Here is a 12,955-nt window from a genome sequence, read left to right as displayed (position 1 = left end):
GGATAAGATGCCTGTCATCTCGACTGCTAGTGATACGAGGCCGTTGGAATGCAGCACGGCGATCCGTATTACCCTCCTGAACCCACCGATTCCATATTCTGCTAACAGTCAATGGATCTCGACAAACGCGAGCAGCAATGTCGAGATACGATAAACCGCAATCGCGAAAGGCTACAATGTGACCTTTATCAAAGCTGGAAACGTGATGGTACGCATTTCTCCTCCTTACACGAGGCATCACAACAACGTTTCACCAGGCAACGCCAATCAACTGCTGTTTGTGTATGAGCAATCGGTTGGAAACTTCCCTCATGTCACCACGTTGTAGGTGTCGCCACCGGCGCCAACCTCGTGCGAATGCTCTGAAAAGCTAATCATTTGCATATCACAGCATCTTCTTCCTGTCGGTTAATTTCGCGTCTGTATCACGTCATCTTCGTGGTGTAGCAATTTTAATGGCCAGTGGTGTATAAGGAAGGGTATAAGCTATCTCCATTCCAGATTTCATCCAAATTCATCGAGCTGTGTTTCAGCGTGAAGGAGTAACAAACATGTTAGTCGATCACAATATTGTTGCACCTGGGATTGTCGGCGGTTTGGTCGGCTTATCGTGAGCCTTTATCGCAATCTTTCAGGAGGACATGCTTAGCCACTCGATACTATATGCACAATTGCCCTGAAAGCATTCACAGTGCGACGCGTTTTCCTTCGCCGCAACTGTACTTGTTGGGGTAATGTCACCACCTGTTTCCGATGACCGCCACGGAAGACCAAGTGTAATGATATCGTGGTCGGGTAGTATTAACACACGCACTTATTAAATTTCGCATTTATAACTTTCATAATATTACATCAACATACCCTGAAAGGAACCTAAATGATATGCAATCTGGACCAGAAGACTCGCATTTATTACGCGATTTGAGTTGCTCCGCTGCAGCGATAATATCTATTTTTAATTTACTCATGTGCCAGCAGCTCTTGATCCGAATTCGTCTTTGGTGTTATCTTAATGACTCTGCAGTATCGACAGTCGCTGAGGAGAGCACCTTGTAATCTGCGCACACAAAATATTTTCCCGCCTTGTGCAACCGGCTGTGCGACGTAAAGACCGGCGCAGGTAGGAAGTACTGGGAGCGGCAAGCAGCTGCCGCCGCCGTCACCTGAGCGCTAAGCTGGAGACTAGCAGGTCGGCTCCCGGCCGTATAATCCTCGCGCCGGCACGTCATCAGCGAGAGGAGCCGCTAATGTGCTCCGCGGCGCTGAACGCATCGCAGATTCCGGTAATTAGCATTACAAGGCCCGCTCATTAACGAAATAAGACGAGCGAGCGGAGCAGAAATAAGAACAGGTAGGAGTGCGGTTTCGTTGCATTCACGGCGGCTTAGCCGCGAGGTGAGGCCCGGCACACAGCCGGTGTCTCCTGCACGGCGGCGAGGGGGCGAAGGAGCGCGAAGCACCGCGAGTGGGAGGCGTGGGCGGGAGGGGGCGGCCGTGGGGGAGGGGCGAGCGCTAATACGGCAGATATTACCGGCAAAAGGGATTGCCGAGTAACCTCGCTTTTAATAAGATTACGAGGTATTATTTCGTAGCATTAATAAGATCAAAAGAGCTATGCGTGTCTGCGGAAGCCGGGAGTCGGCGCGGATTCTTCCGCAGGCGTAAGAGAGAGCGAGAGAGGGGCAGACAGAGAGAGACAGCATACGCGCACTCCCGGAAACCATCTTGAACAGTGGCGCCCGCGAGCGGTGTTAATTGATTTCGCAGCGCGGCCGAAGGCGTACAGTGTTTCCGTTCCGGAAGGCGCCCGCCGCCTCCTCCGCTGCAAATCGCCTCAATTTTGCGACAATAAAGGCCGCGACGGGGAGCGCCATCTAAGGGGATTAGCACGAAATACTGCCGAAACAGGGGTATTTGTGGCGCGCGAGAGCCGATGTCGCGATACCGGGGTCTCCGTCTTTAATCACACCGTAGCGGACGGCGCGGCGGAGGTTGCAAACGCGACGGAAAGCGATGTGCCCCACTAATGTAGCCGGGAAATAAGAACACAAAGAGCGCCTAACGCGCAGAGACGTACATAACGCTTCAGCATCTGGAGTGCGGTCCATGATAAACCGATGATCAGGTGTTTTCAGCTCATTCAGCCAGTCAAGTAATAGAAGAGGGTGAGTGGTAATTCACTCTACTCAGGCCGAGATATGAGATGACAAGTATCCATCTGCATCTAATACAACGGAAGACAATAATTGTCAGTGGGGGTCAATGCACATTATTCTGAAGAAAGCGAATGGTTAAGGCAGTCGTATCATGTGTCGATACCATCCCACAGCAAATCAAGCTTGGTAACAGAATGACAAGTTTCCGTCTGACGCTGACAGTGGTCGCACGGGATCTGGAAGACGCTATGCGGCGTGCCTTCAGCGCCACACCTCCACCAGCTCTGTATTACGAGCACCATCTGCCGCCGCAATACATGACTTCACATCTGAGGTCATCAGTCCCCTAGACTTAGAACTACTTAAACCTAACTAACCTAAGGACACCACACACATCCACGCCGAGGCAGGATTCGAACCTGCGACCGTAGCAGCAGCGCGGTTCCGGACTGAAGCGCTTCCTCCGAGAACAGTTGCCACCTCACTCTGTAGCCCATACACAACAATGGCTTTCAGCGTACAATGACAAAATGGTTCACTTCATGCTTAACTGATAGTAAGCAACGAAGTCATATTAGAAACCTTTTAACATTTTCATGGGGTTTCTTCTTCTGGGTGGGACCAAACTACTACTGCTGATCCACAAGTTTCAGTATTTGGTCCTCCTTTTTATGTGTAGTAGTGAATTTCCACTCTACTCTGAAAAAGCATAATTTCTGCTCTTTATTATCAACAATGACTGTAATGAATCGTAGCAGTGGGGCGCAACAGATATAACAATAGAAGAGATATTCAGAAACATCATTCCTTGGTTCTTCGTAGGAGGCTTATCACTTACATTCAGAAAAAAAAACACAGTTCATTTAATTCTCTACGTGTCCAAAATGGTTCAAATGGCTCTGAGCACTATGGGACTTAACATCTGAGATTATCAGTCCCCTAGACTTAGAACTACTTAAGCCCAGCTAACCTAAGGACATCACACAAATCCATGCCCGAGGCAGGATTCAAACCTGCGACCGCAGCAGCAGCGCGGTTCCGGACTGAAGCGCCTAGAATCGCTCGGTCACAGCGGCCGGCTCTACGTGTCCAAGACAGGCTATATCACAATACACAAAAATATAGTACAGAGGGAAAGAAATACGTAAAACTGTATGTTCGACATTCCTAGGTGTGTATATTGAGCAGAACGTGAATAGGAAACAACTTATTTTATGTTATTGATATCGTCAGTCTCATTTGATGTCCCTGAGGTCTACGCAGGCTGACTACAGGCAAAGGTTAAGCGGCAACAACTGCCTCCTCAACCTAACATGATGAAAGTCGATTCATAATTAGCTAATAAGCAATCTAGAGCCCATTTGAAGTTGCTAAAGAAAAGACATCACTGAGATAGATTGTACATTCGTTAAGACTTTAACTTGCATTCCACAGGAGAAAAGCTCAACTCCCTGTCTCGCAATATGGATAAGCGATATCTGTGGATTCCCTAAATCACGAACATGAATGCTGCGTGGTTCTTTTGACAACAGCACGGTCAATTTGCTGTAACATTCTCGCTTATTTCGAGGCTGAACACCATGTCTGCAGGTCTAATCTTTCTACATCTGTATTTGAATCCGCAACCACGTCCACAGATTCTAAACCACTGTCTAGTGCATGGCAGTTATTAGGGCTTCTTCTCGTCGCATTCACGTATGGCGAGTGGAAGAATGAGTGTTGAAACGCATCTCTCCGAGTTGTAATTAATCTAATATTGTCCTTTCGACGGCTGCAGGAACATTAGGCAGGGTGGGGGGTGGGGGGAGGGCTTGTAGTATACTCTTAACGTCATCATTTAAAGCCGGATCTTCAAATTTTGAAAGTAACCTTCCTCGGGATAATTTGCGCCCATTTCCAAGTGTCTGTCAGTTCAGTTTTTTCAGCATCTCTCTCACATGTCCCAGTGTCGAACTGTGACCATTCGTCCCTCCCTTCTCTTTATCCGTTCAATATTCTCTGTTATCACTATTTAGTACAGGTCTTCCTTCCTAAAATGGTTCAAATAGCTATGGGACTTAACATCTGAGGTCATCAGTCCCCTAGAACTTAGAACTGCTTAAACCTAACTAACCTAAGGACATCACACACATCCATGCCCGAGGCAGGATTCGAACCTGCGACCGGAGCGGTCGTGCGGTTCCGGACTGAAGCGCCTAGAACCGCTCGGTCACAACGGCCGGCTCTAGCTTCCTGCAGCGCGGGGTAGCCGAGAGGTCTGAAGCGTCTTGTCACGGTTCGAGCGGCTTTCCCCGTCGGAGGTTCGAGTCCTCCCTCGGGAATGGGAGTGTGTGTGTGTGTGTGTGTGTGTGTGTGTGTCGTCCTTAGCGTAAGTTAGGTTTAAGTTAGATTAAGTAGTGTGTAAGCTTAGGGACCGATGACAAGCAATTTGGTCCCATAATACCTTACCACAAATTTCCAATTTTTCTTCCTTCCTACCTGTTTCGCTTTGAAAGAGGTCCAAGTGTTCACGGAACTTCTGAAGAATGTTTTAATGAATTGTGAAGCATGTCTTCACTTGACATCCGACACATATCATTTTTACAGACAACCGCGAGGTCGTTAGGAAGGAAATGCTTCTGTTAGACAGAATTGTCATGGACTCGGACATTCCTTTTTGGGAAAATTATCACACATTTATTTGAAATAATAAAGGAAACGACAGCGGACGTACACCGATATACCGCCAATAAAGAATGGAAACGAGCTGTCTGTGAGAAAGTTGTCTGTGAAATACAGATAATGTTTTACCATCTCGGTACCGGTTGAATCAACACTGGAATATTTTTTTGGCAATTTTGGAGCAATCTTAAATGCCAGCTTGTTTCAGTTTCTCCAGATACACCTCGTTCAGACTGATATTCTCCAGCAACCCCGTGAAGATTCGAAGGAATTAAGATCAGTATTGAAATCTGGGCCTCAGCGAATACCAAATCTGACGCCAGTTACAATTAAAAGCTCGACCCAACAGTGGCTGCTTACGAAGCGCAGTTGTTTCCCTCGAACAAACGCATGCAGCTGTGTGAATCACATTGAGCGGCATCCCAACACACACACACACACACACACACACACACACACACACACGAAGAATTACGGAGGCGGGGTTTCCGGCGGCGCCTGTGGGACGAAGTTTAATTGTTCTGTACACACGGAATCCGGCATTAGTAAATTCCAGATAGAGCGATAATCCGCGCCGACACTACAGCGCATTAGTCTGCTGCCGGGGTTTAATTAATAGACGCGGGCCGTACACAGAGGAGCCACGGCGTGTGTAAGGAGGCGGGCGGGGGACGGACATGGGGTTGCAGTCTGCCTCCTAGGAGCAAATACCTATACAGGAAGGAGATAAATAATAAAGAATCTGTCTCGCATTTTATTTTATTTCTTATTTTAGAAGAGCGTGGCTCAAGTCTACATTTAGCGACTCAGATTAGACTTCCCATAGTTTCTCCAAACCTCTTCTGAGCAATGTTCGAAGAGTTTGCTGAAAAAATCAGGTGCAACATCTTTCCACTTTCCACAGGCCATCTTACAGTGTTTAGAATGGGTTACTTCGAGTACTAGAATTTGTGGCCCCCATTACCTCATGCGTCAGTGATTGTAGTGCGAGAAGCACAGTTGGAGATAAGCCTCCAAATGGACCAGAATTCCTCTGATGGCTATTTCGCAACATGTATGTTAGAAATAGAAAAATTTTGCCTACTTGTCCATGAATGGCACCATGTCTCTTGTAGCTTTTGGGAATTTCTTGAGCGTCTCTGTAACGTTTTCGAGCTTACTTAACAATTCCGAGACGAAGCGACTCGCTTTCCTTTGTATCTTGTTTCATTTTAGACCATACTGTAAAGTCTCACATTATGACGTTCCTGGACGGAAAACAAACTTCTCTCAAAGGATCGCAACTTATTCGAGAAAACCACTCGTGTGAAATACAACTTCCTTATTATTCAGACATGGTATGTTGTAAACAGTAAATACATGTGAACAAAAAGATTCCAACTTCCTAGATTTCTAAAAGTCAATAGACACTACATCACAACGTCGACTGCTAAATAATATAGGATCATACGGAGTGCCTTCGCAGATACGTGACTGGCTCGAAAAAGATTTGATTAGCAACACTCAGTGTGTTATAGTGGACGGCAAACATTCAATACTAGCGGAAATAGCATCATGTGTGCGCCAGTAAAGTGAAATATAACATACAATGTTGTAAATAAACATTACCACACAAATAAAAAAAGTAAAGCATCCAGAAGACACGGTTGGATGTTAATGTAACTTCGTACATGAACACACCTTCGGTGCCGGCCGAGGTGGCAGAGCGGTTCTACGCGCTACAGTCTGGAACCGCGCGACCGCTATGGTCGCAGGTTCGAATCCTGCCTCGGGCATGGGTGTGTGTGATGTCCTTAGGTTAGTTAGGTTTAAGTAGTTCTAAGTTCTAGGGGACTGATGACCTCAGAAGTTAAGTCCCATAGTGCTCAGAACCATTTGAACCATTTTGAACACTTCGGCAAGTATGTAAGTGATTAGAGATGAAATTGTCTATGAAAGGTACAACGACCACTAGAGTGCATTAGTGGTGGTCGTGTTTAGTGTTGTTGCCAGGCCTTGTAGACACATAAGGGATTTGAAAAACGTCGCAACGTTTATCAGTACCTGAGAGCGTTTCAAAGGGCCTCATTGTGAATCTCCATTTGGCTGACTAGTCGATCCGTGCAATATCTCGATTCGTGGGGCATTCAGATATGAGACTGGCTGATGTTGGACTGCATGGAACGTGAGGGTAGGCATACTCCTTCCCTAGACTCCAATCAAAATGGTTCAAATGGCTCTGAGCACTATGGGACTTAATATCTATGGTCATCAGTCCCCTAGAACTTAGAACTACTTAAACCTAACTAACCTAAGGACGTCACACAATACCCAGTCATCACGCGACTCCAATCGACCACGTCTGTCGACAAGGCAGTGACTCCGCATTGTGCACCAAGCACATCGTTAACACCTGCAAATCTGCTCCTGCAGTCCGAGAAAAAGTGTCATCCAGCACCAATGGCTGGACAGAAGCAGCAGCATTGAATTAACGTCCCACGCAAATGCATGCCGTTAACACGACACAAATGGCTTTGTTTGGAGTGATCCCACAGGAATACTGATGAATGCGTCGATGGTGTTCAGCAATGAATCGCATTTCTGCAACATTCCGAATAACACTCGTCGGCAATTATGGAGCTGACATGGGAAGAGGGCTCGAGACGCACAGCGGTGTTTTCCTGTCGTTATGGTTTGAGGAGCCATCGGGTGTGACTTCAGGTCACGGCTGCTAGTAAACTTTGCCACCATAACGCTACGTCACGGCAGTACGGAGCCTTCATGTGTTACCTCTCATTCGATAGTATAGTGGAGTTGTTTTTCCATAGGGCAATGCTCGTCCACAAATGGCACTTGTCGTTATAAACTGTCTTTGCGATGCTGAGGTACTCCCGTGGCAAACAAGATTCCCAGATGTATCCCCGATAGAACATGTTTGGGACCAGCAGTGCCAGTATCCAGAAAGTCAAGAACCATTTATAACAGTCATGGTCCAGCTTGCGTCAGGAAAGTATACAATGGGTATTGCTCAGTGGCACCGTTCCCATGCCAAAGAGGGGGGGGGGGGGGGGAGGGAGGGGAAGGGGGGTGCAGCATTGTACTGATAAGAGGGCTCGTACTGTGTACTCGAGTTTGTAATCACTGAAAGAATATCACATATTCTCTCAACCAGAGAAGTCTCATTTCGTTTCTTCCTCCACGTCTAGGTGCTTCACTTTTTAATTTTTTTAAAAAAATTTTTTGTCAGGCAGTGTAAACAAACGATTTATCCGTAGTACAGCTCTGTTAGTGTGTTATCTGAGCATGCCATAGTCTACTGGAAAATGTTATTGTACGACAATACTGAGAAAATGCAAATGGGCTTGGAGAAAATTTCCATTTGGTGTAAGGAATGGAAGCTCTCTTGAAATATGGAAAAATGTAAGACCACTGTTAAAGTCCGGTGCTGCTAAGGCGCTTAGAACTGGTGTGTGGGTCAAGTTCCAACGTTTGTTACTCTATCACTTTTTCACAACTTTCAAGCGCACATTGAGGGCGACAGACTTACCTCGTCGAGCGGGCAGCCGCTGGACGCCAGCATCGTGTGCGAGTGGAGCAGGAGCAGACGCAGCAGCTTGTCCTTTATCTCGGACATCACGGTGGGCCGCGCCCTGGAACAGAACACGGCTCGCTGTCACACGTCGAATGCAATCACCTTTTCGCTAAAGACGAAAGGTTCCGACGGCAATGAAAGACTATTTACACCACATTAACGATATCATTACCTTCAGCTGATGTGGTACTGACTGTGATCTCTTGCGCTCTGACCGAAAGGGGGACAGGCGCGTGCGGGGCAACGTAACTTTGAGTCTAATGGCGACGAATGGAGGCGGATGCATGACCAATGGACGAAGGAAGTATTTTCCTACATTAAAAACAGTAAATGACGAAAACATGGGTGTTTATCACTGAAAACAGTAGTGCACTAAAAAGCCTACAGACCATCTCAGTTTCGCAGCGGCTGTCATCTGCATCTACATTATTAATCTACAATTCACACTTAAGTGCCTGGCAGAGGTTTCTTCGAACCACCATCAGGATATTTCTCTGCCCTCCCACACTCTAACAGCGCGTGGGAAAAATGATCACTTAAATCATTCTCTACGAGCTCTGATTTCTCTTATTACGATTTCTCCCTGTTTAGGTTGGCAACAGTAAAACATTTTCACCTTCAGAAGAGAAAACTGCCTACCGACACTTCGTGAAAAGACCTCGCCGCAATGAAAAACGCCTTTTTTTTAATTATTCGCATCGCAATTCGCTTATCATCACCTATTTTTCGATAATATGAAACCAGTTGACCTTCTCTGGACTTCCCCGATGTACTCCGTTAACCTATCTGGTAAGACCATACGACAGAACAATATTCTAACAGACGACAGACGAGCATAGTCTCTTTAGAAGACCTGCTGCATCTTGTAAGTGTTCCGTCAATAAAACGCAGTCTTTGGTTTACATTCCCCACGACATTATCTGTGTGATATTTCCAGTTCAATTTGTTAATAATTGTAATTCTTAGTTATTTAGTCGAATTGACAGCTCTTACATATTGTGTAAACGAAATTTAAAGAATTTCTCTTCGTGCTCATGCGGACGGCCTCCCACTTTTCCTTATTCAGAAATAATTACCGTTTGTCTCACCATACAGGTATTTAGTCTAAACCATTTTTGCAATTCGTTTTTATCTTCTGATAATGTCATTATACGGTAAACGATAGCATCATCTGACAAAAATCTAAATTGTTTATATAGATTGGAAACAACGGAAGGCCTGTAACACTTTCTTGTGGAACGCCGTATATCGCTTCTGTTTTACTCGATGATTTTCCGTCGTTACTTATAACTGTGCTCTTTCTGACAGGAAATCATGAATCCAGTCGCACAACTGACGCGATACCTCATAGATACGCAGATTGATTTAAAGTTTCTTGTTAGGAACGGTGTCAAAAGCCTTCTGGAAATCTAGAAATACGGAATCAGTTTAAGATCCAGTGTCGATAGTAGGTCTACTCATTACTTTGTGAGGATAAAGAGCTAGTTGTATTATTTTTTCCGAATTCGTGATGCCTGTGAGTCAGTAGTAGTTTCCCTCAAGGTAATTCGTAATGTTGGAACACAGTAAAGATTTCATAATCCTACTACAAACTGACGTCATTGATATGAGTCTACATTCATCGAAATCCTCCTATTTCCTTTCTTGAGTACTAGTGTGGCCTGTGCAACTCTCCGGTCTTTTTGTGCGGATCTTTTGTTGAGCGAGGTCTTGTATATCACTGATAAGCGCAGGAAGTATTGTATCAACATCTGAAAGGAATCTGATATACTAACAGGACTGGAAGACTTGTCTTTATTAAGTGATTCAAGCTTTACCGAGGATATCTACTTCTAAGTTATTCATGTTGGTAGTTATTCCTGATTCGAATTCTGAAATATTTACTTAATTTACTTTAGTGAATGAATTTAAAAAAAAAACTAATTTTGTGGATGGTGATGGTTGTTGTTGATGATGATATGTTGATGACGATAAACTTTACTCATATTCTACAACCATCGTCTCGAAACCACCAAGAAAATGTGAAGTGATGTTATCTCGGAACTAATTAATAGTCTCTGGTTCATGAAAATTACAGCAATTAGATCATCCTTTCTGTCCCTAGTTTATAACGGAAACAATTATAGTGAGTTAATACTGTCAAACTGCCGCCACGGAGAAGACTAATAGCTAAACGAAAGAACAACATACTTTAATTACAATTCTTTCCTATTCTTCGAATTAATTGCAGGTCCTATCAAATATTGAATCGCCACAGATTTGGCTTGGTTCAAAATGGATCAAATGGTTCTGAGCACTATGGACTTAATATCTGTGGTCATCAGTCCCCTAGAACTTAGAACTACTTAAACCTAACTAACCTAAGGACATCACACACATCCATGCCCGGGGCAGGATTCGAACCTGCGACCGTAGCAGTCGCGCGGTTCCGGACTGGCGCCTAGAACCGCTAGACCACCGCGGCCGGCAGATTTGGCTTGAGTTCGTGAAAACACCGTAATTAAGTCAATATTTTTTTTTTCGATTCACAAATATCTAAAGATGAGCATTACAGTTATGGACAATTTGTGAAGCAAACTAAGACGCTGTGAGCATTATAGTAAATTAAATTAAACAGTGACGTGGTTTACACGGTAACACCTCAACAGATTACGGTGATTTGTATTAAGAATGTAACAGTGGACTATCTTGAATGCTTTGCAAACTGGAGTGAATACGTATGCTCACAGTTTTCCAACGGAAGATAAGCGGGTTGTAGCTTTTCGTCCGCATCGTTTTCGTTGAAGATTGAGTAGCTAAGTTGTAAACATAAGTCCACAATTCGCCGTGGACTTTTAGTAAGAAACATCCCGGTGTTCGTGTTGAAAAAAAAATATCCGTTCGAGTGGACGGACGAGACTTCTCATTCGGATCCGGCGACGAGCCTATTCTGGTGCTTTAACATGCTTTCAACGGGGGCTGCCCTGCCAATTTTGACAAGCCCCCTAGCAACATACTGAAACCGTTTGCTAGTTTACGGATAGGGATTGTAGATATAATGACGTTAACTTCTTCACAATTGTTTGTCGACTTCGCTCTAAACAAGGCGAACAACATTACTGCCCTTCCCTGTTTTGGGCCTTCAGGAAGACATTCACACCCTCACTGAAAGTGTGTCTTGTAGAGTGCAAGCCGTCTTAAAGGTGAAAGGTGGACATATCCCGTATTAATGTCCTGAATAGATGTCCGGATAATTTTGATTTGAGAGCGTACATGAGAAATGCAGTAGTACTGTCGATCTAAATGCTGCGCCAAAGGCTTCACTATGTGCAGACCTGGTTATTTTTGATTATCACGTAATAAGGTACCCTATCGTTCCATTTACGAATGAATCGTGGAAAACACGAAACAGTATAAGTATTAGTGACAGATGTAATTTGACCGACGTTATTTACACGGCCATATGGGATACATACGTAGTGGGCTGAAAAATATGCTTATTTCCTCCCTGAAAGCCGGTTCTTTGTCTTTGCTGAACTGTCCTGCGCGAGATACACGGTGTATTTCTTCGGTCTTCTGGTAGTTAAATCTCTCTTCAGTCACACAACCCTGAGACCATTAGAAATTGTCCTTTTTATACTCTGGATCTTTCCTTTCAGTCCCATAGGCTTCGTGAATACTCAAACATAGGTCGAAGAACTGTTCCGTAGATAACCCGTCCCATAAACAAACTAGTTTCCCGTTTCTACGATAATCAGTCAACAACAATGATAGTAATCCACGTGATTCGTGAGGTTTTCTAGGCGAGAATGCTTGAAGATATGTTTGCGGATGGGGTGGACCTTCACATTTTCATGTGTTAAATTTCTACGACCCACCTGGTAGTTTTCTTCAGTTGATGCGGACAGCAATGACGTGTTTTCTGTCAGAATCTAAAAAAGACGAGAAGGTTAGTCGTGGTAAAATTATACGTGAATCTTGAAGCGTTTTCTACACTAGAAATCCGAACACAAAGCACCATTCTGAACCACGCTTTAAGCACTTGTTTACGGATAATTATTCGTCTAAATGTGTCAGGCACCACAATTATCAAAGTTTTCGTGACGATTTGCTTGTTGTTTACGTGGTGCGATCATGCGAATGCCCGTTGAGGTTTGGCATATTACACAAAAGATGAAAATCAAGACTGGATGCTATTTTTTCTATAACTGTCTTAATAAATTTAGGCCATGATTAGAAATGCTTACGTCTTTACGTTAACGCTACATTTGAAGCAACCATTCTGGAAAGGAGATCAGATTCGACCTGGATGCAATACGAGGCAACAGTTGCATTACATCCAGCTGTTACTCATTACTAGCATGGCGTGTATGAGGGATTGGTGGGCAGATACTCCGCTCACGACGGAGGCTGCGTCGTGCAGCGAGCGGCTCAGCTCGGGTAGCCAGAGCTGTGAGAAAGTTCTCCCCAACAACTATAGCCGAGATGATACTGGGCTCAGATTGCCAGATACCGCCAGCAGACTAAGAAAAGGAGGAATAAAAGTCTTTGCAAAGACGCAGCGTGAAGACGAGATCAGCACCATGAC

At 44.8% G+C, this 12,955-nt stretch overlaps 1 protein-coding gene across 1 annotated transcript in view; it reads right to left on the bottom strand.

The window, feature by feature from the left end:
• The window catches only part of LOC126236672 (zinc finger homeobox protein 4), a 342,930-nt gene that overhangs the window by 59,597 nt on the left and 270,378 nt on the right, over positions 1-12,955 (bottom strand). Inside the window, exon 5 of the mRNA XM_049946199.1 lies at positions 8,344-8,446. Within this exon, the coding sequence (XP_049802156.1) occupies positions 8,344-8,446 (103 nt within the window). The remainder of the gene's footprint in view (positions 1-8,343; positions 8,447-12,955) is intronic.

The sequence above is a fragment of the Schistocerca nitens genome, chromosome 1, assembly GCF_023898315.1.
Source record: "Schistocerca nitens isolate TAMUIC-IGC-003100 chromosome 1, iqSchNite1.1, whole genome shotgun sequence".
Lineage (NCBI taxonomy): Eukaryota > Metazoa > Arthropoda > Insecta > Orthoptera > Acrididae > Schistocerca > Schistocerca nitens.
This window is presented reverse-complemented; position numbering and strand designations above follow the sequence as displayed.